This window comes from Nelusetta ayraudi, unplaced genomic scaffold (genome assembly GCF_046127955.1).
Source record: "Nelusetta ayraudi isolate G7.1 ecotype Tasmania unplaced genomic scaffold, CSIRO-AGI_Nayr_v1 ptg000092l, whole genome shotgun sequence".
In the NCBI taxonomy this organism is placed as follows: Eukaryota; Metazoa; Chordata; class Actinopteri; order Tetraodontiformes; family Monacanthidae; genus Nelusetta; species Nelusetta ayraudi.
Genome location: NW_027466142.1, coordinates 3,877,501 through 3,899,957, shown reverse-complemented (window position 1 = coordinate 3,899,957; position 22,457 = coordinate 3,877,501). Strand labels below are relative to the sequence as shown.

The 22,457-nt window shown below is 39.4% G+C and overlaps 2 protein-coding genes and 1 long non-coding RNA gene across 5 annotated transcripts in view; 2 read left to right on the top strand and 1 right to left on the bottom strand.

Annotated features, from left to right (window-relative positions):
* The first annotated feature begins 461 nt into the window (after window positions 1-461).
* rad17 (RAD17 checkpoint clamp loader component) lies at window positions 462-10,829 on the top strand. The gene is made up of 17 exons (XM_076047050.1): window positions 462-662; window positions 1,478-1,572; window positions 2,282-2,509; window positions 3,489-3,563; window positions 3,791-3,929; window positions 4,681-4,820; window positions 4,922-4,974; window positions 5,413-5,538; window positions 5,648-5,717; window positions 5,842-5,944; window positions 6,327-6,515; window positions 7,196-7,278; window positions 7,361-7,507; window positions 8,020-8,148; window positions 8,696-8,816; window positions 9,148-9,205; window positions 10,421-10,829. Exons 2-17 carry the CDS (start codon window positions 1,531-1,533, stop codon window positions 10,611-10,613), a joined length of 1,896 nt encoding a protein of 631 aa, XP_075903165.1. The 5' UTR covers window positions 462-662; window positions 1,478-1,530; the 3' UTR covers window positions 10,614-10,829.
* A 479-nt stretch (window positions 10,830-11,308) lies between these two features.
* ccdc125 (coiled-coil domain containing 125) overlaps window positions 11,309-22,457 on the top strand; it is an 11,182-nt gene continuing 33 nt past the window's right edge. The window contains exons 1-12 of one of the 3 annotated variants that reach the window (XM_076047053.1): window positions 11,309-11,429; window positions 13,887-14,139; window positions 14,522-14,583; window positions 14,681-14,767; window positions 15,905-15,982; window positions 16,872-16,957; window positions 17,174-17,256; window positions 17,471-17,583; window positions 18,003-18,098; window positions 18,810-18,960; window positions 19,326-19,435; window positions 21,221-22,457. The exon at window positions 21,221-22,457 is cut by the window's right edge and continues 33 nt beyond it. In XM_076047053.1, coding sequence (XP_075903168.1) covers window positions 13,887-14,139; window positions 14,522-14,583; window positions 14,681-14,767; window positions 15,905-15,982; window positions 16,872-16,957; window positions 17,174-17,256; window positions 17,471-17,583; window positions 18,003-18,098; window positions 18,810-18,960; window positions 19,326-19,435; window positions 21,221-21,382 — 1,281 coding nt within the window. In that variant the 5' untranslated portion in view covers window positions 11,309-11,429 and the 3' untranslated portion in view covers window positions 21,383-22,457. Of the gene's footprint in view, window positions 11,430-12,858; window positions 14,140-14,521; window positions 14,584-14,680; window positions 14,768-15,904; window positions 15,983-16,871; window positions 16,958-17,173; window positions 17,257-17,470; window positions 17,584-18,002; window positions 18,099-18,809; window positions 18,961-19,325; window positions 19,436-21,220 lie in introns of those variants that run through there. The other 2 variants (XM_076047052.1, XM_076047051.1) reach the window with 2 other exon arrangements.
* LOC142902185 (uncharacterized) overlaps window positions 13,923-22,457 on the bottom strand; it is a 59,827-nt gene continuing 51,292 nt past the window's right edge. The window contains exon 3 of the long non-coding RNA XR_012929060.1: window positions 13,923-14,074. This is a non-coding gene — a long non-coding RNA (uncharacterized LOC142902185). The remainder of the gene's footprint in view (window positions 14,075-22,457) is intronic.

Sequence of the window (22,457 nt, the reverse complement as noted above, 5' to 3'; positions counted from 1 at the left end):
AATTGCTATACTGCCAAAAGAAGAAGATTACGTGGTGGTGACGTGAGCAGGGTTGCCAAGTATTTATTTTTCTTATTTCACGATTCATATTAAAAGTTTCCACGGGTCAAAAATCGTTCGCGGGTCGATTTTTTGGCACACTCAGGTTGGCCAACATTCATTAGGTTAACTCAACACATTTCACTGATTGTGCTGGACCCCCTCAACAATTGATATGCGAATAATGTGCGAATGCAGTGTGCGAATAACTTCCAAACAAAAGTGTGCATTGTTAAATATCTTTAAGAAACGGGGGGAGGGGGGAATCTTTCATGTTAACACAGTTATGACACTATTTCCCCAAATGTCAAATTACAATTTTCCGGTTGTATCACCACTATTTTGTTCGACCATCGCTGGTTCAGGGCAGCACTAAAAGTGGCTATAATGCGCTCTACTCACAGACCTGGCAACCCTGGGTTACAAGGCGTTCAAAGCGGAAGACCGCAAAAGTTCATGCGTTGCTCGCTTGCTGTGTCTATTGTTTACCATTGAATGGCTATGATTAATGATTATTGTTTGACTGTTTCGTGTCATATTGACATTTTCTGATTCATAGATCAGTTCATTGGTGCCGCCGTAGAGGCAGAAAACATTTCAGGCACATTCGAACGTCAAACAAGGTACGTTATTACAGAAACAGCATTTTTGCAGACTCAAAACATTAGTGTTGGTTAATCCAAACGTTTTTAGCTTTTTTGGGGAAAGGGAGACACACTAGGCCTTAATCGTAGAAACATCATTACAATTATTCGTACAACAGCCATCAGATCATTTTGCCCAGAGATTTCAGATCGACCTACAGACTGGATTAACGTTCCTACCATTTGTCGTAATTTTTGGGCACAAAATATCTATAAAACATCCAGATTACAGGTTTCAGATTCTGCGCTTTAAATGTTGCTGTAATGTGCAGGCAAAATTGCTGAAGCTGGTCAAGTTTTCTTTAATGTCCATTTCCATATTCATTCAATTTGGGTCATGTGGATGCATATTGCAATAAAAACTGATTTAAAAAAAATATTCATAGTATCACATTCATTTGGAGGTTTTGCCCTGCTTTAGAATCTTTTGGATTGAGTTAACACAGTTACAGGTATTTATATATTTATCCCAAGGGTTTTGATTAACAAAAAACACATTAAGACTTACTTCTTTGCTAAGTATGAGGATGCCCACGCACTGAAAACACTGAAATAAAGTTAGTTAAATAAATTAGTTTGGAGAACATGTTGTGGGAGGCGGTGACGAGGGGTTGGATATCTGCCCCCGACCTATGTCCAACCTTTCCCCTTTCCATAGTCACTTGACACCGTGTCCTTGAATTTATAGAGTTAAAAAAAAATAAAATAAAAATGTTTCTTTTGTTTGCTGTATTGTTGCATGGTGCATACAAGAGGTGTTCTTGATGCTCACTGTTCTCACTATCTCCCTTCAGGACCTTTTTCTTTCTCTAGCTGGTTCCCTGAATGCAAGACACGGCTGGAAAGCATGAGCAAGTCTTCTTTTGGAGATAATGCGGCTTTAAGTGGGGTAAGATTTAAAAAAAAAAAAAAAAAATGTTACTTGTCCCATTTTTGACAAACCAGTTTTTTTTGGCTTTTTTAATTCTCTTGTCGATTCTGGAGTATCAAAGACTCCACCCAATGGCCAGCTATTGACTCCTGTGTGTAAAAAAAAATATGGAAAAAAGCAGAACATGTCTCCAGACTGTTTGTGTGGTATCCTCCATCAGAATCACCTAATGAGCCAAATAATGAACCTAATAGTCAGCTCCTCTCCTTCATGTTGAAATCCACTGGAGCACTGGAGGATGTGCTGCCGCCTTGGAGGCTGCTTTGACTACTTGCTTTAATTTAGAGACACCATCCACCCAGTATGGAGACATTTTATATTTTTCTTTAGTACACCACACACACACCACTGTGGAGGCGTGTTCAATCTTATATAGTTATGGAGGCTTGTTTATCTATATATATGTATGTATATATATATATATATATATATATATATATATATATATGTGTGTGTGTGTGTGTGTGTGTGTGTATTTTAGCCTGCTAAATGTTTGTTTAATCATTAAATTTAATTTAATTATTCTACAATCATACATAAGTAAATGTTCATACAATGAATTGTCACCTTTATTAAAGATGTCTTGTATTTCTGCTTATGGACTGTCTTAATTTTCTGTTTAACCGTCTCCGTGTTTTCATGTTTTGTTTGACTTTATGTGTAATAGCTGAAGCGCTGGGTGGACCCATCTTTCAGTGAATTCCCAAAGGACAGCTTTTCTCAGCTACCAGGTGGGAAGGCGAGGAAGGCGCCGAAGGCTGACCAAAGGAATGCTAGGAAAAGGCCAGGAGATGCTGGCTGCTCAGAGCGCCAAACTTCTTACGCACAGCAGGAGTCCAGAACCCAGGGGAACTTGGACGAGTCCTGGGTGGACACTCACGCTCCTCATTCCCAGGTCAGCCATTAGCTGGGCCTCACATTGTCCTTTGAAAGCAACAGTAAAAAGCAGATAAACACATGCACATTTTATATAGTATTTCGTAATTCACAACTACTTCATTCTGGACAGTAGTGGGATTTGACCAATGATGGTTTTTCTGTGGCCGATTGAATAGAGAAGGTTGATAGGCTGACATAAGCCGATAAAATTGGGAAGGTCAATTTGACTGATCACCCATCATCCAATAAAATAAAGCATCAGTGCAATAAAACTTGGATTGGGCCTTCCTGCATGGAGTTTGTATGTATGTTCCTCCTGTGTCTGCACAGGTTCTCTGAGTGCTCGTGCAAAGGAACTCACCACCGAACAATTTGCTTTTGCCAGAGCTTCACTGCACCCGGTTGCCACCAGCAACCTATAGCTTGAGGATCCTTATGCCACTCAAACCTGAGTGAGAGCTTGATGCATTTGTTTGCTTTCTTCATTTGTACGTCTTGGGCCTAAATGCCACTTACCTGATTTCTCGTACAGGGCTACACCTGTATGCAATAGAAATAATTCCTATTGGGCATTTGACAGATGATGTTTTATCCATCAGATTGTTAAATCTTTTCATCCACGCTTGTTTTTCAAAGAAACTTACTTTAACATGATTAATATTATTATAAGGGCCTTTTTGTTTCCTTGGATTCACAGAAATGTTCTCTTTACTTCGTAATAAATGCTGCTGTGATCTTAAGTATTCCTATTTAGTCTTTCAGGTCTGTTGCGTGAATCAGCTCAGCTGGTTATCCAAATAGTTGAATTTGGCGGGGGGGGTTTTATGCTTTTGCGTTGAATTTTAAAATAGTCTTAAATGTCCAATAGTCTAAAAGTCTTCTTAAAACATTTATTTTTTCAGATTTCCGTTTTCCACTAGCAAATGCAACTAAGAGAACAGCAAAATAAATCTAGAATGCAAGAGTTAATCATTTTCTATTTGTTATTTTTATAGGCTGAATTAGCTGTGCACAAGAAGAAGATAGAAACAGTGGAGCAGTGGATGAGAGGTTGCTCTAATGCGTCTCAGGTAATAAGACTTTATGATTATTTTTTTAATTATTCCAATAATTGTCTTTGCTCTACCTTGTTTTAGACAAGAAGTGTCTAGTACTTGCTATACTGTAAATCATGCCATTTATTAAGAGTACAAGATTTGTCTGGAGAAACTGTTGACAAAATGACTTGCATTGACCTTACTGAAGGTCTGAGGCAGAGCTCAATCTCTGGGTTCATCCAAAGTGTTGTCACCTGCAGGGTTGCATCCTGCTGCTGTCAGGACCCTCAGGCTGTGGAAAGACCGCCACAGTTCGGGTGCTGTCTCGGGAACTTGGCTTTCACATCCTGGAGTGGACAAACCCCACGTCTGAGCCTTTCAACAACAGCAGTCAGTACGGTAGGAGGTCAACTGGAAATTGTTGGTTGTGTTCTGATGGTATTGGCTAGTAACAAACCAGCACTGCTGTGGATTTCTGTTTTCATCAGGGATGGAGCGCATGCAACAGTTGGCTCTGCACTGGTGAAAATGTCATAGAAAATTTGGCCACTATTATGTGTAGGTAAAATAAACTAATTTTAGTGGTCTGCTTCCAACAGTGTAGTGGAGTTTTACAGGGCAAACTCCAGAAGCATATTGCTGCCATGCTGAAAAAAAATGTTCATATAATTACGTGAAAGCTTAATGTTTTAATGTGATCATTTTCACGCCACTACATTGTGATGGTGAAAGGGCCTATAGCACATAATTACGTGAAACTTTTCTCGTAATTATGTGATCATTTTCACATTATTTCATGGCAACGAATTGAAACTGAATGAAAATGAGTCATCAGCAGGGCACTATGGTTTGTTTGCACAGTTAGAGAAGAGCTTCACCCCAGAGGGCGCTTGTGTCCTTTGACTAGTTTGGGTTTCTAGATTCTATTCTATTCTATTCTATTCTTAGGTCAAACTGCACACAACAATGCCTAATGATGTGCAACATAGATAATTTAACTATTTTATGTTCAAAAACTTCAATGATTTATTCTGTTTCATCTTCTCTGTTTATCCACCACTCTGTATTTCTATGCGAGCACTGCAGAGTTGATTTTGCCTAATGCAGTTTTTCAAATTTTTTTTTTTTGCTCCTTTAATTCTGTTTTCAGATGGATTTCGCAACAGCAACAACTTTCCCGTCTCCCAGGTTGTCCAGTTCCAGGACTTCCTTCTCAGAGCCAACAAGTACAACTGCTTAAAGATGGTGGGTGATGGAGGAGCCTCGGACCATAAGCTCATTTTAGTGGAGGTACGTATCTTTACTATCAGCATAAAACACCATTATTGCATACATAAATGTATGTGTTTTTTGTGTATGCCGCTTGCCATTGAAATTTCCATCTTCCACAGGAGTTCCCAAACCAGTTTTACAGGCAACCAGGCAGCCTTCATGATATTCTCAGGTGAGACCAGGTGGTTTGGCATCTTTCTTTACAAACGCAGGACCAACACGACTACTAGAGGAAAGCAGGTGAAATGCACTGCTGAATGATACAATGGAGTAGTATTTCAAGTTGGCATTACGTCAGTCAGAGGCCTCCATGTTGGGAACCCTGACATCATGATCAGCCAATCATTGCATTAGTCAGAAGTATTTTTTAACTAACTTAAGAACATTCTAATTGTGATTTGTATCATATTTTTGGACTATGTTCCATTTTTGTGAACCTTGACATATGCAAAGAAAAGTGTAAAATTTCCAGAAATGCAAGTTCCTTAAATCCATTAGGAATGTGTGTTTGAAGGAAATTCTTTACATGGGACAGTTGTTCTTAGAAGTGTCATGTTTTGACCAGAACTGTGCAAGCGGTGCATTCATTTGCTCTGTGTTTGTCTTCCAGATGCTTTGTCAAGACCAGCAGGTGTCCTGTGGTGTTTATAGTGTCAGACAGTCTGAGTGGAGACAGCAGCTTGCGCTGCCTTTTTCCTAAAGACATCCAGGAGGAGCTGGGCATCACCCACATCAGGTAACGCATGGCATAGCATGGCATAGCATAGCATAGCATAGCATCTCGAAAGGAATTTAGTACTGCTTAGTCTCATTTATGCTATGCACTTTTTTATGTTCCTTTGCAGTTTCAATCCAGTGGCTCCAACCACAATGACTAAGGTCTTGACTAGAATTTCCAATCTGGAAACAAAGAAGGTCAGTGTGTGTGTGCGCGTGCGTGCGATCTTACAGAAAGATGGCAAAACAGAGTTGTAAAAAATGTATAATAACATATATATATTTTTTTTTTTCCCCCAATTCCCCCCATTGTTCTGAGCAGGGCTGTGGGACCTTGGACGAGACGTTATTGGACAGACTGTGTTCAGAAAGTTTAGGGGACATCCGCAGTGCTGTCAACAGTCTCCAGTTTCTCTTACTCCCAGGTCAGGAGTCAGTCCCGCTACACCAGTGCTTCTCAACTGGTGGAGTCTCAGACCCACATTTTAGTCCTTATAATAAAGTCGCAACCCAAATTTGTTCCACAGCTCTCAAATTTATTGCACAAAAATAAAAATGCTTGCCCACATTCTATCATTTTTATTTAAATTATTGAAATGATTGAATTGAACAGTGTGTCCTGCAAAATAAATGCCCAACATTTTATCTATTGATCTAAATATATTAAAATCCCTTTTTTTAAAAAAAAAAAAAAAAAAGAAAAAAAAAGGCAAACTTGCACTAATCAAAACATCACATGCTGCTTTCTGCTGCAATACTCTGATTTCTAATACAGACAGTTTTTTTTTCTCTCATTGTGGTCATTAGAAAACAGGCTGTGGAATACGAAAAAAAAGAGGCCTGGCACGACACTGGACAAGACGGATAAGAAGAGCAGACGAAACCAGGTGAAGAAGTCCAAACAGAGGAAGCAGCTGGAGGAGGAGCCCAGCATCAGTGGCAAAGACGGCTCACTGTTTCTTTTCAGAGCGCTTGGAAAGATCCTGCACTGCAAGCGTGAGTGGGATCTTGTATTGGGCCTAAAAAACAAGCCAAACCTTTTTACAACTCTTTCTTTCTTTCTTTCTTTTACCAAATACAAAAACTGTTTAGTTTTGGTGTGAGGCCACAGCGCTAACCACTGCGCCAGCGTGTTGCGTTAAATTACACAGCCAAGGAAAACTGCACTGTGGTTTTGAAAGATCTAGTGTGCAATGTTTGGAGATTTTGAAGAAGAAACAGTGACATCAAGTGGTTACATTTTAGATTGCAGCATTGTTCACTCTCCCTCCCCCTCCTGAGTTTACCAGTGAACTACGGTGGCCTGTGCACCCAAACCTGGACACCTCATTGGTTTATTTGAGGATACGCGCGTTCACCCTAATTATGAAATGCGCTGTCGGGCAGCTGGATTGTCCACGCCAGGCTTCCTTAGAAATATCAAGGTATCAGATGGCAGCCAACTAGGAGCAAGACCCTTGCTACATGTATATATTTATGTATAGTAATTAGATAGGTAGGAAAACCAAATGACTTTTATTGTACTGCGAGTATATACTGTTATTAATGCATTTATGTGCAGTATATTAAACTTTTACTAATATGGAAATCATTATTCAAGCCAAATATTACACACTGGACCTTTAAGTCATCAGCCACTGAGTCAGCCACATGATTTTCCTGCTTTTCATCCACAGGAGAAAATAATGAAGGTCCTCAACATTGTCTTCCCCCTCACTTGTCTCATCATAACAGAGTCGCGTTAGCCGTTGACCCTGAGGTAATGTTTTATCAAGTGGGACAATAAGCTTTAAATGTTTACAATAGGCCAAACAGCCATCACAGGTCTGACTGCCTTTCAGTTGACAGTCGAGCGCTCCAAGATGTCTGGGGAGTTTTTCAACCTGTATCTTCACCAAAACTTCCTGGACTTCTTCACCGAAGTGGAGGATGTGGCGCGTGCCAGCAAGTACTTGTCTGACGCCGACCTTCTCACGACTGAGTGGAGCGTCAGTATTGACTTTTGAGCCATTAAAAAAAAAAACCCACAGAGTATTAAAGGTCCATTGTGTAAAATGTTTAAGGAAGACCGCCTGACAGCTTGTTTGTTATTTAGTTCACAGTCCTGTGCAGGCTTCCTTAAAAAAAAAAAGGCAGCTAACTAGGAGCAGGAGCCTTGCTCTGTGTGTGTGTGCCTATATAGAAAAACCAAAAAAAATCAAGCCAAATACGACACACTGGACCTTTAGTGGTTAGAAAAGTAGAAACTGCAGTGTTGTGGTCATATTTAAAGTTCAGTGTAATCAATAAATTATGAAGCAAAAGCACTATGATCAGAATGATGCCAATCAGGGTTTAGTGAAGTGTATCGTTTGTGTTACTATGGCAGTGATTGTCAACACCAGAAGTCTGTCCTTCAAGGAAATATTGACTTAATATGTAAAAGTATGTTATTCATGTTGTGAAGCCAGTCTGCAGTGTGCTTACATTGCTTTTTGTTCTCCCGTGGGTTTTTGTGCAGACTCGCAGCACCATGGCGGATTATGGATCCTCGGTGGCCACTAGGGGGCTTCTCCACTCAAACGCTCAGCAAGTGTCTGTCGGCTTCAGACCCCTGCACAAACCAAACTGGCTGCTCGTCAATAAGAATGTAAGATGCCCGTTATGTTTGGAAGGCACCAACTCACCCGACGAGCCTTGAGCATCTTGTTGATTGCAGGTTTATCGCTGGTGTATTTCAGTTTATTTATTTATGTTATTTAAAGAGAGGTTGAACATGAATGAATGAATAAAGAGAGGTTTGGCTTAGACTATTTCTCAGGTCATTTAATCTGCTTCTCACAGCTTAAGTAGCCGCTCAATGAGCTCACTAATGTGTGGCATACGGGATAATTATTGTCCATGGGTACTGCACAGACAGAACTGTGGAGATGCAACAAGCACCTCAGTTTCCTGAGGCTGCAGAAAAAGGCTAAAAGAAAAGCACTCCCCTATTGCTGTCCAACCTGCTACCTAAAAACATACTAATTTTCAATTTCAGGGGTTTCCTTACTAGTGAAGCCCTACCAATGCTGAGGTGTTATTTTTAAAATTTAGCAAAAATATGAGAATGTTGAACGTGGCTATGAACGTGGTTCCCCTCCCAGTATTCTTGAGTGTAGAGGTTGTGAGTAGATTCTTGTTGTCTCTGGATACAGTACCATGGGAACTGCATGGAGGCCCAGTCCTTGTTCAAGAGCTTCTGTCTGACACCAGTGAGCCTGCAGACGGAGTTGCTGCCCTTCCTCGCCAAACTCAGCAACCCCATGAGGAATCAAGGTAGACACACATGCACATACAGACATATTGTAAATATAAATGAACGGAAAAAGCTATGTTGACATGGAGTCCTTAGGAACCACTGGACTTTGCAGTAATCTATAGAGACTATATACTATCGAGGCCTAAATATTGTTTTTTTTTTTTATTGGTTTTTTTGTATGTGTGTGATCCTACCTGTGTGCTGACATTGACATTTTAATACAACCCAGTGATTAAAAAGATAATGTGATCATTTTTGCTTCCATAAACTGCTTTGTCAACATTATTAACAATTTGATATTTGAATGATGAATTTGTAAAAGTTTCTCTTCTATGTATTTTCCCCCAGCTCAAATAACTTTCATCCAGGATGTGGGGCAAATGCCACTGCAGAGGTTTTCCCGCAGGTAGAGATTTATTTTTCTTCCTCTTCTCTCTCTCTCTCTCTCTCTCTCTCTCTCTCTCTCTCTCTCTCTCTCTCTCTCTCTTTGAAAAAAAAAATATTTATTATGTTTGTGCAAAATAGTCAAAATATCCCCAGAGGACACATTATGCAAAATATTGTATGTGCATTTGTCCTATCAACAAAAGAGTATCTTTTGAAACATGAAAGTAGCAGATTAAGATTATTTGGGTTTTTTTGTTGTAAATTTTGTTTTCTGACAAAAACTGTTGACAACGGGTGTTCATCAAAGGCTGCTGGTTCAGAGAGGAGTTAAATACTGTTTGAATTTCCTAGCTAGCCGGACCAGGCCCGCCAACAGGGTTTTCCGGCACCTTGAGATGATTTTACAAAGCATAAAAACCAGCTGAAGTTTTTCCCAATTGAAGAAACTGATGTTCTGAATGTGTCCACTGGATGTCGCAATAGCGTTTTTGCTACGCAAACAAACTGTCAATACTGGGGCTGACAAGTGGGGCCAAGTGTAGCCACTCTGAAGCTACATTGTCTTTCTGCCTACCCTGTTACGTCTCCTTTCTGCCCCAAAATGTCTCAGTCTAAAAAGAGAAAAGCGGATGCAGAGTGCAGAGCCCTCCAAGAACACGACCAGTAAAACAAATAAAACAATCTGAAGTTCTTGTTATTTTTAAGCTATTATTATACCATGGTTTTACCAGTGTGGCCCGTGAATTAAATGAGTTCAACCTGGCCTAAATGATCAAGTGAAGAATTTAACTGTAATGATATCAACGGGTATTTCACCACTTACGGATGGTTTAATATGTTCTCATGTGCCTGAGTAGCAGATGGATGAATACTGAACTCGTTCCGTCTTGTTTCTTATAACTGATTTCACCTTTCAGGGTAGCTTGCCATGACTTCACTTGTTTCTTAAATGGCTCAGTCAGTGTTGCATTATGAAGGAATACAAATGCTATTTGTAGTGATGCAAATGGCTATAATTATATAATTGATTTATTTTTTTGTTTATTAAATGTGTATTCACCAGCAACTGTTTCTCTTGAACTTCTTTGTATTGTGAAGTATTTAATGGTTATTTTATGCCTTTGAAATGTTTCTATAATCTCTTATTGAGAATGATGGTGAAAATCTGCCATGGATTTTGCAGTCATTTTCCCAAGATCTTTGTGCTTTTGTTAATGTGAGGCTTTGTTTGCAGAGTGCACTTGGAGGCTTTGAAAGAAAAAGAGCTGGTCACGATAACGATGGACTCTGAGGGGGAGGAAGACAGCGCAAAGGATGGTCAGAGCGAGGCGAAGGACGATCTGCCTGCTAGTCAGCCATTACCTGCCTCCAATGAACTCCTTTTAGACGAGGAAGACCTAATTATAGATGTATACATCAGTGACTAACTCAGACCTACTGCAGATGTCTCAACTTCACTCTCAGACATCATTTGTTTGTTTGTTTTCCCCTGTAGGATTGATCGCAGGACTATTCTTTGATAGTTTGTCTTACTGCAGTTTTGTTACGTTGGTCTGGGTGAACCAGTGTTCTGAAGTGTCAAGATCTCAAATGACTGTTGTTTCTTTATGCTTGTGACATTAATAAAACTTGAGTCAAAGTCATTTGTTTCCCCCCCACCCTGGCCTGTTCACTTTTTATGCCACTGCAGTTCTATCAGTTACAATATCTCTGTGGATGTCTTTCTTTCTACGCAGTCACCTGGAAATGATGATTCATTTCTGATGACTAATTGTAGAACGAAAAGTCAGGCAGGCAACAGAAGAGTAGAAACGGAATAGGATTTCTAAGAATATACCGGTTTGATAATAGACTGATGTAGTGATAATAATAATAACAATAATAATAATAGAGTTAAATGACGGTCACTGTGGTGGTGTTGCTGCTCCACCTCATTATTCCGCTGTGTGACTGTTGAGACTTGCCTCTACACACCCAGTCTGTCAATATTTACTCAACACTTCTTCGTTGGATTCTTTGTAATGTTGCCTTTTCTCTTGGTTACGTGGCTGTGTAAATTTGACAGTCTACCTTGTGTTTTCCAGAGTACTTTCTCTCTCTCTCTCTCTTTTTTTTTTTTTTTTTTAAACTGAACGTCATTGTTTCTGACAGATATACAGATATAAAAATAATTCTTGTTTTTGCTTGAAAAAGAAAAAGAGGGACACACTTTTACAAGGAAGATCTTTTCAGCTCCTCAAAGGGTAAGGCTCTTACTTCTACTAGTGCACAATTTCGAATGTTCATTTTTCAAGTATTTATCGGTAAAGCAGTTGTTTCTCAGTTTTAAGGTAGTGGTGCAGATTATTGACAGGCTAAAAAAAAAGGAGGAAGTAACAAACTCTTGTTTATTGTTCTGCGCAGTTGAGTACGAAACATAATGAGGATTCTTCTCGTTTTCCAGTTGAAGGCGAAAGTGCCTTATAGAAAACAACACAACGAACCAAGTATGATGTATTTACGTCGTATTTGAAATGAGACTGCCGAGGGACTGTCAAGCCATGAGCGAACACCATTTAATTCAACTCCGGTAGCAGATGTCAGTGTTGGAGTAAAGCTCTTTGTGATTCGTGAAAGGTGATTGTAACTTAGTTTTATACTGAAGAGTTGTCTCTTTTGGTTGACTAGAGCCCTCACCGGGGCTCCATACAGTCTCCGCTTGCATGTAAAGGGACCCACAATGACTCAGTGACCCGCGCGCTGAAGTTAGTTCTATATTCGATATTCACTTCCTTTTCGTGCTTCAAACTGTAATCGCGTCCTAAACATAAGACCAATTCTGTCAAGACTGGTGTTGTGTGGGACGGTAAGGAAGGCCAGACATTTCACAAGTGTTAGCAACTCACCAACCTCATTGTTTACGGCGATTTTGATTATTATTTTTTTTCCTTTAATCAGGATATACACTAAATATCCTGCCGAGCACCGTGCCTCGATCACTGCGTAGGGACTGTCAAAAAAAAAAAAAAAAAGGTAGTACCCGCATTTTTCTTTTGTACAACCAATAGTGCAATAATGCAATAGTCAGCATAACAATATTATTTCCGTCATGGCATTTTCGTAATGGTTTCATAATGAATAATCATTGCACTCATAAAATATAAGTAAAACCACTTAAACTTCGTTTTAACTTTGTTTTCCTCAACTATCTCTTTTCTCTCGTAATAGCGCAGTGGAATTCTAGCCAATCAGCAGCGCCAACCACTTCTCACTTGTTTTTGAGCTCAACAAAAATGTCCAACAGTCCTTGGTTTCCCCCAAAATCGTTTAGATTTTTTATTTTTATTTTTTTAAATAGCCATTATTCTAAATACTATTGTGATTTGCGCTTTCTATGCTTTTATTTTGAAATAGGTCTCGGAAAATTTCAGCCAATCGACACTAAAGCAATTCTTACATGTTTTTGAGCTCGGCACAAATGTTTCACAACCATTGGCTTTCCCTGAAAACATTTATCATTTCCATTTGTCCATTACTTTTGTTTGTATGTTTTCAGCACCTTTATTTTTCAAATAGATCTCTAAAATTTCAGCCAATCCGAAACAAAGAAAATTGTATCTGTTTTTGAACTCAACAGAAATGTTTCACAACCCGTGTTTTCTGGAAGTGTTTATTAGTCCAATGCTATCATGTTTTTTGTTGTTGTTGTTGTTATTCACACTTTTATTTTGAAACCAGCGCCAAACCTTTTCTTACCTGTATTTGAGATCAACACACAAGGTTCACAACCATTGGTTTCCCAGAAACAGCTCAGAAAATCCTTCACTAGCCATTAGTCAAATACTATCTTTGTCTCCCCACACCTATTCTAAAATAGCTCTGTGCTATTTCAACCAGTCAGTACCAAACCACTTTCTCTTAGATCAACACAAACATTCCATGGTCCTCGGTTATCAAAGAAAATCTTGGGAATTGTTTAAATAACAATGAATCAAAAGAAAGTTTATTTATTTTATTTCCATACATTTTTTTTTAGAAGCAAAGTCCAGTGACAGTATTAATATTTCTCAGACAAACAATGCCTCTAAACTTTCCACGATGGCCACATTGCCATTCAAATGATGTCAATATTCTTTCTTCATCACGTTCGTCTTATCATAGCCAGACAACATGCATCTTCTGCATTTTGTATATCCATTTTAAAATGTAACGTTTATTCACACATCCAACAGTATTTGTCAGTGATTGTTCCCAGTTGTCCAGGTCATCGTAGTTCTTTAAGGTCAAACTACAGTAGAGCCAACTTGACTGGTTTTCGGTTTCCCATGCAGATCATTCTTCTGATGACCACATGGGTGACATTTCTTCTCCCCTGCCATTGGACTAATGGCCATTCAATTAATTCAGAAGCCTTTTCTGGGAAACCACTGACTGTGAAATATTTGTACTGCATTCAAGAACAAGTGAGAAATAGTTTGGTGCTGACTGCTATGGTACTTTTAAAGAACATTTTACACTGAATATATTTTAGAATGCAATAAAACAACACATGCATACAATTTATAAATTGATTTGAGCGAAACTTAGATATGAACAGATGTGAAACAAATGTCAATTCAAAAGAATAAATAAATTAAATTCAATAGAATGTAATGAAACGTTTTTTCATGGCTATTATTGTTAAATAAATGCAAGGCTCCACAAAATTCACCCATGTGCAGATGCAGGCCAGTTGTGGAGACAAGTGTCTCGATGATGACATGGTGGATGGTGACCTCGGGAATGGATTGGAAGTCAGAAAAGCATCCATCTCCATACGGAACAAAAGCCAAAGCTTTGCTGGTGTCACGGAAACTGAGCTGTGCCATTTAAAGAGGCTGGGCAGCAGCATACAAAATCTTGAAGTAGCCTGGGTCCATAGAATGAAGAAAACAGAGAACGAGATGAGAACCGATTGGAAGCCTTCGTGTTTTGGTAAGACAGTTAATATGTAATGAACGCCATCTTTTCTTGAATTGTATTTGTGTAATAATACTTCAATGTCTATTTTGGTCTTCCAGTAGAAATGTTTTATTTGTTGTTTTTGTATTTGTTGTGTTGGTTTTAATGTGTCATAATTGGGATATATTGGCCCTGCCTTTGATCAAAATAGCCTCTGCTTTGCAGGGTGTGGGTAGATCCGTTGGTGGGATGGATTTTAGTGGATGGTGTTCTAGCTCAGAGCCTTTGACTATAGTTTTGAGTAAGAGTGCAAAAGTGCCTCACAAATTCTTAAGAATCAACTTTACCAAGCAAACACACACACACACACACATAATTCATGACCTCTAATGAATAAGCATTTCTTGTGAATCAGCAGAGTTTCCGATGGAGCTTTCCAAAGATGAACTGAAAATGAAACTGCGGGAGGCGGCTGAGGTACACAAAATGAAGACACAAGACAGCTCATGTAACTTTCTCTGCTCACTGGAGACCAGCACTAATGATCGCAAATCATTTATTTTTTTTACACAAGGTGATTGACACATTGTACCACGAGCTGGAAGTCACACATCGTTACCTCCAAGGAAAATACGAAGCTCTGGAGATTCTACAAGGGAAGGTAGAACAGCACTCATGATGATGTCACATGCAGCCAAACTGTCATTCATTCTGCCACTCCCTACTACATTTTCCTCCATATTTTCCTCTGCCTTATCTTTTGCTGGCTCTAAACAAGCTGAACTTAGCATATTCACTTTGTTCCAATTAGGGGCATTTTCAAACTTTACTTTCCATCTTGTCTTGTTTAATAACCCAAATGCAGGAAAATGACCAATTATTTTCTTTCAATGAAGACCTCCTGCTGCTGGGGGATAGTGGTGTGTTTTGTTTCCCTGGCACAGAAATTGTCAGAGTACTGTGCAAGGTAGAATAGAATATTCTGTCACCGTAGCCCTTTCTCTTTTAACATTAGCAGAGCCTCCTGCAATTGGGTGCATAGCAGCAAGTATACAGCCCGTAGCTGCTCGTGTTAGAACAGTATCTGCTGGGCCTCTAGCTTCACCCAGTGAATACATTATGATAATTACATATTACAGTAAAACCAGTTAGGACTAGTGGATCAACCGTAGTCATACATTTGTTGTTATTTTTGGATGATTGAATACAAAACACAAAATGCTGTTGTTGGTATTAATTGTTGAACACTTAACAGTGAATTATGTAAAAATGCATATATACAGCAATAAGAAATGACAGACATGTTTTTGAACAACATAAAACTAAGTTAAAAAAAAAAAATGCTTTAAGTGCTGAGTTGTAGGTAACTGGACATTGGTTGGTTGGCATTCATGGTTACTGGAAGATGGTTTACCTTTAATCCAAAAGCCATAAAGGCAACACAACTGAGCTGGGCCCTTGGCTCTTCGTGCATACGGGTTCGGAGAACAAACTGGTGGGATAGGGTTTGTAATTGAAGTGTATGGAGCTTCAGTAAAGGCAATGAAACGTATCTGCCGACTCTTTTCATTGTGTTGATAAATAGAAGTAGAAAACACATCGGTCATGAAAGAGTTTTAGGCATATAATGGAGAGACAATTTCCGAATTGTTTCTCCGGATTATATATATTTTTTTAATTACAAAATTCTTTTTCACCTTATGTCTGAACAGAAAGAACTTCAAACTCTGTAATTTCAGAAGTATAGAAGGACAACAAAGTTCAGTCTACAACTCAGCACTTGTTTGTCTACACACAGGCTATTCTTGACAAGGCAACAACTCACACAAAAAGTCTCTTGCAAAAAAGTGAGGAGAGGGTTAAAGCTCTGGAAAAGGTAAGTTTTGTTTTGTTTTTAAATTGGCTTTAATATGTTTTTCGATGTGTGCACTATAATAATGCATCTGAGATGTTTTGCTCTTAGCATGCCACAGTAGTCCATAAACATGTCATAGTCCATCAAAATCCCTCAAGAGTTAGATTCCGTCTTTCCACTGGAGGTTCACATCAGGCTCAAAGTTCATTGTAGCAACCACTTGTTGTTGATGCATCTGTACACAGCATTCAACTTGGACAGATGTGCTTAGGTATGTTAATGAATTCCTTAGCACATACAGTATGTCCCAAAAGTGAGAACACCCCTCACATTTCTGCATTCTGCAACATTCACTGATATATTTTCATGGGACAACACTGAAGAAATGAAAAGAAGTCAGCGTAGGGCGAGCATAACACCATACAGCAATTCAACAGAACAGATCCCACTAAGAACAGGCCTCGCCGAGGTCAACCAAAGACGTTGAGTGCACATACTCAGTGTCATATCCAGATGTTATCTTTTTTTTAAAAAAAATTGGCCTTATGAGTGTTGCCAGCATTGCTGCAGATGTTGAAGGGGTGAGAAGTCAGTCTGTCAGTGCTCAGACCATACACACACTGCATGAAATTGGTCGTGTAGCGCTTTCCAGCACCTTCACGGTACCCCAACGTGCTTTACAATGGCCTCTCATTCACCCATTCACACACACACACACCAACACCAACAACTTATTAACTAAATGCGATTGTAGATGTGGAATGAATGTGTTTGTGGGTGTTGGCGTTTCTCATGTGTTGCACATGCAAATTCCGTAGTACCATTTGGCACAATGACAGTAAAGCATTCTGATTGTGATTGTGGTTCATCGAGATCCCTTCATTTATTTATTTGTATGGATTTCTTACAGGAGGTCAACAGTTTGCAGTGGGAAGTGAGCTTCAACCAGGCCCAGATGAAGAGATCTCAGCAGTCGTGGGAACAGAAATATAGCAGGTTGCCCGCAAACACTACAATGTCTTTGCAGTTGGAAAGTCATGTTTACTGTTAGCAAATTATCCTTTCCCACAATTTTGCCGTGGAATCTTGCTGTTGACAGTGACAGTAAACTGATCCTGAAAATAACTTACCACAGTGAAGTGTTGTGAAAGGTGTATGTCTTAAGTTGTGATTGCTGGTTTGATTTGTTATTATTTAACTTGTTTTAATTAGGATTCTAAATGACAACAAAACTCTGACCTATAACCTGGGGGAGAGAGAGACTGAGATACAGCAGCTTCAGACTCAAAACTCTGGTAAATGATGTGAACTTTGAGTGTCGCCGGCATGTTTTACACATCAACTTATTGTCATTTAAAAAAAAACAAAAAAAACATAAAATCTTGTCACATTACTCATGAACAAATGGTTAAAGTTATCTTTGATTTAAACAAAAAGTTAATTCACAAGTGTCATTCAATGTTTTAATTGTAAGACAGAATTTTATGAATGACATGTGAACGTTTGCAGCTCTGAAGCAGCACTGCTTAAAGCGTCTGTCAGTGCTGAATGGGAAGGAACAAAAAAGGTGCCAAGGTACCAAATCTGAGAGCCATCCGGAGAGTAACATCAGTGTGTTAGAGGTAAGGGACAAACAGTGATGACACAAAAACAAAGCGAGACAGAGAGAGAGAGAGAGAGAGAGAGAGAGAGAGAGAGACAATTAGGTTTCTATTTTTAATACAAGCTCACAGAAGCACTACTATTATTTATTTCTCTACGATTCTGTTATCTTCCCATTTGTGCTGTAGTGTTTTTAGAGAAAGATACCTCTTCTGTAGTGGGAGCCAGCTTGCAACCTCAGGGCCAGAACTTTCTGCATATGCTCCAGAGGCTGTTTGGTCAGATGTAGATCTAAAACTATGCATACTACCTGCATTGTGATCTTTATGTAAGCATGAAGCAAGATGGGCCTTGACTGAGGCACATACACATGCATGTACAGTGTGTATACTTTCTTGCAATTTATTGTTCTTTGATGTTTTATGTTTTCTGGGTAAAGAAGTTGGGATCCTGTCAGTGTTTTCACGCTACTGACTCCTGTCCATGCAGTCAGACTGCTGCCAGTGAAAAGAAACTCCTTCAGCTACAACAGGAGGTAATACCCACTGCATACCCATTCACTTAATACATTTTGCTTGTTCCATTTATACTGACTGCTCCATTATAAAGTACTGCACATGACATTTCTGGGCTTTTGCAACTTTTGTTCTCAAACTGCATTTTCACAAGATGTTCATAGTAAATAATACTGGCCAGGTCAGCTGAGCGTTCATGTTTCTAAAGGAGTTTCTTTTCTTTGTCCCTCCTTTTGGGACTATTGGGACTATTTCCAGTCTATTTCCATACAGATACAGTTCAACAAATGGTGAAAATATACCCGAAAAGAGAATGAAAATAAAACGGACAAAAAAAGCAAAAGGGACTTCTTATGGCTTGCAAAATGATTTACTTACTTATCCACTTAACATGTGGTAGTGGTCCTGCTGTATCCCCATGTGTTCATTGAATGTTCAGGGCTTACGACAGATGACATCTTTGAGGAGGAGCCTGCAGCAATTTGTTGGGGTTTACATGCAAGTACACATCTACAGCTAGTACCTCATATGCCCACTGTTGTTCCAAGTATAATTCTTTTAAAGCAATGACCAGTACTGTTGATGGAACCCACAATTTTACAATTTTCTTGCTGTGAGGTGATGTTGTGAACCACTGCACCACAGTGTCACCTATTTATTAGAGTGGCATTTGTTTTATAATATTTATTTTTTTGTGTTAATGTGCAAAATCTTTTTTGTGCTTTTTTCAGCTTGATGCTCAGTGTTCAAGAAATAAGGAAGCGATTATGGTTGCAGATGCGTTTCGCATTGCTTTTGAACAACAGCTACGGAAACAAAATGAGAACTTCCTGTTTCTGACCGAGGCCAACATCCTAACATCCCATCAAGAAAGGGCTGAAGGCAAGTGTACCATTCATCCAGTATGTGACGTCAGATGAAAGGGGATGATGTTCTATCTATCTATCTATCTATCTATCTATCTATCTATCTATCTATCTGTCTGTCTGTCACTGGTGGTACCCATTACTGTCCATATTGTTCTAAATATTTTTGTTTGCATCACAAACCAAAATTGTGTTTTTTCATTGACATTTAAAATAATTTTGGGGTGGGAAGCTGTAATTGCAATGTAAATGTCAAACATCTTAATATTCTCAGAAATACAGTTTTTATTTGTTGTCCAATGCCAATTTAATTTAATTCCACATGATTTGAAGGCACTTTGAGGTCTCGTCATGAAATTATCATAAATTGTCCTTTTTCAGCTTCTATCAACGCCATCACTGTAAACCAGAGGTTGAAAGGATTCCTGCCTTCTAATTTGGACTTCAAGATGCCTGGTCTTTTAGAAACCTTGCATAGGCTGCTTGACTTGGTAAGTGTCTCATCTATCAAGCTCATTGGAGAGGTTTACCCTCCACCAGTGATGGGAATTCCAGCTCAGAACTGGTTCTTTTGGCTCAAGTCACTAAAAAGCGCCAGCCCTTTTGGCTCCCAAGTGGCTTCTTAGATTTGTTGTTGCTTATATCATTTTATTACCAAAGTTTGTGCGGGGACAGTGTCCTCAAGCTGGTTCCTCTTGATGCGGAGGGACAGCGGCTCTACTCCAAGCTCCTTGCTGGTGACCAAACTTGCCACTGTATCTCTAAGGCTGAGCCCGGGCCAAGGTGCGGAGAAAACTAATTTTGGCCACTTGTATTCACAACCTCATTCTTTCGGTCATGTCTCAAAGCTCATGGCCATAGGTGAGAATTGGACTGCGGGTTGACTGGTAAATCGAGAGCTTCGCCTTGCGACTCTCCCTTCACCACGACAGATTGGTTTAATGTCCGCATCACTGGAGCCCCAATCCGTCTGTTTATCTCCCGCTCTGTTCAACCCCCACTTGTGAAGACCACAGTATAGTTGAACTCCTCCACTTGAGGTAGGACTGTCCTCCTGACCCTAGTGAGCAATCCACAAGCCCTCAGATTTGAAAGCCTTCAGATCCTAATCCTTAGCCCCTTCCCACTCAGCTACGAACCGCTCCAGTGAGAGGTGTTGGTCCGTGCTTGATGAAGCCGGAAGGACCACATCATCCGCAAACAGCAGAGACAGGATCCTCCCCCAGCTCCACTCAGCTGGGACTAGCAATTCTGTCCATTTAAACTATGAACAGAAGTGTAGAAAAAAGGTAGCCCTGGTGGAGACTAAGGTTAGTAAAGGGACTGGATGGGACTGGGGGCCAGTCACTCAGTACTCCCAAAGTGCCCCCACAGGATGCTTTGGGGCACACAGTCATAAGCCTTCTGGTCGAACTGGTTGAACAAACTCCCATGCACCCTCGTGGGTGCCTAGGACCTAGCAACCTGTAGAGAGCAAAGAGCTGGTCCACTGGTCCACTGTTCCCCGGCCATGAATCCTTTATTGTCCTTTTGCCCTGCAACGTGTGGAAAACCTCCCCTTAAAGTCATTTACAAGGAGGTTGATGCCATTTACTACAACTTCCTTAGTCACTAGTTGGTAGAGCAGGTCGTCCAATGACCGAAGGGTTGCCTGTTTGAACCCCGGAAGTGTCCTTGGGCAAGACACTGAACCCTAAATTGTGTGTGCTTGAATGGGTGAATGATGGGTAAAGCGCTTTGGGGTAATATGAAGGTACTGAAAAGTGCTATGTACGTGTGGTCCATTTACCATGACCAATTGATCATTTTCCAAGAAAAATCTATATTATGCAAATGATACTTGAACATGTGGTCCTGCGATGAACTGGCGACTTGTCCAGGGTGTACCTGCCTACTTGAACATTTAACATGGGCTTTGTGTTGAGCTTGCTGAGAGCATCCTAGGGCAATGAAAATGAAAATAAACAGCTTCAGTTTAGGAAGTGACAGACAATGAAATATCAGGAGATTATCGCTGGACCTTGTATTTCAACAAGAACATGGAAACCTCAAAATACAGTGCTGATAATTTCAGACGTTATTGTGTAAGTAAATAAATAAATAAGTATACACAACAGGAAAGTGCTTCGGTGCCGTGCAGTTCAACATTTTGGGTGGTTTTGCAATGGAGCTACAGAGAAAATACCTGTTACTCTCCAAGGAACAGTGATATTACCAGTTCCTTCTCCAAAAAAAGAAACAGTTCCCCTGCTGATGTGTGCTTTATGTGTTTGCAGTTGAATGACAAGGAGGTGGCACTGGCCCATCAGAAGAGAGTGAGTCTAATGCTAGCACTCAGTGCGGAGGAGCTGCAGAAGAAGTTGCATCTAAATTCACATTCAATCGTTCCATCATTGGCAACATCTGATACATCAGAGACTGACAATGTGTCTCGTTAAAGCATCCAAGAAGTCAACATATACTGTACATACTATACAACAGCTGGTAACAGAGAGTCCTATCATTGTTACTAACTTGCATAGACAATAGAACTTCTTTGCATTTCAGGAAGAAACATATTTTTCGAAAATGTAGTACGTTATTGTGTTTGGATAACAAAATTAAGACATGATTGATTTTTTTTTCTTATAATCTTTGTCTGTCATAAACTGTTCAAATCAACTATTTTGAAGTTAATTTATTCATTTTCCACACCCGCTTCTTCCTGAGCTCAGGGTCACAGGGGTCTGCTGGAGCCTTCCCCAGCTCTCTATTTTGAAGTTAACATTATTTAATTGATTGTGTGTTCTAGAATACTCAGAAAATATGTTTATATTTATTATTTATTTACATTTAACATACATTTTAAGTGGGCATAACTTTTACTTTTTGATATCGTTTCAGTGTGTTCAATGTTTTTCTAACCATGTAATTTTAAATGAGAAAATGTGGATTTCACACAAATGTACAGTGAAATTGTATTGTGTGCAATCATTTTGAAGACGATATTTTGTGCCAAATTCAGTTATGTTCAAAAATGAAGTCCTAAATTGATAATACAGGCAAGCGCAGATGCAGCTGATGTTGAATTCTAATCCACCAGGTGTTATCATGAGTTCTTGAGAGAGGACCCCCGTTCAGTTTTCACCATTGAAATTACAACTCAATAATCAGAATGATTTTTGAAATTATAATTTTTAAAGGTACAAAAACTGGGGTGTTGCTTTAAGGGTGAACATTCTGAAGGGGAATTATGGATTTTTCTCCTACAAACCAGGCCATATGGCCATGGCGAAGATGGGAGATGTGCACAAGCTAACTTAACAAATACTTTATTTAATCTAAAAGAAAGTTACCCTGGAAAGGAACGTATGTGAAATGTTGTTTGAAGAAAATTTATTTTAATTACTAAGAATTTTCATGATTAAATATTAATATAACAGATGGAAAAGTAAAATATGGAACATTTTTGTTTCTCCGTTTTCCTGATTAATAACTGTTGACTTTGCACTTGTCTGTAATTGTCTGTAATTA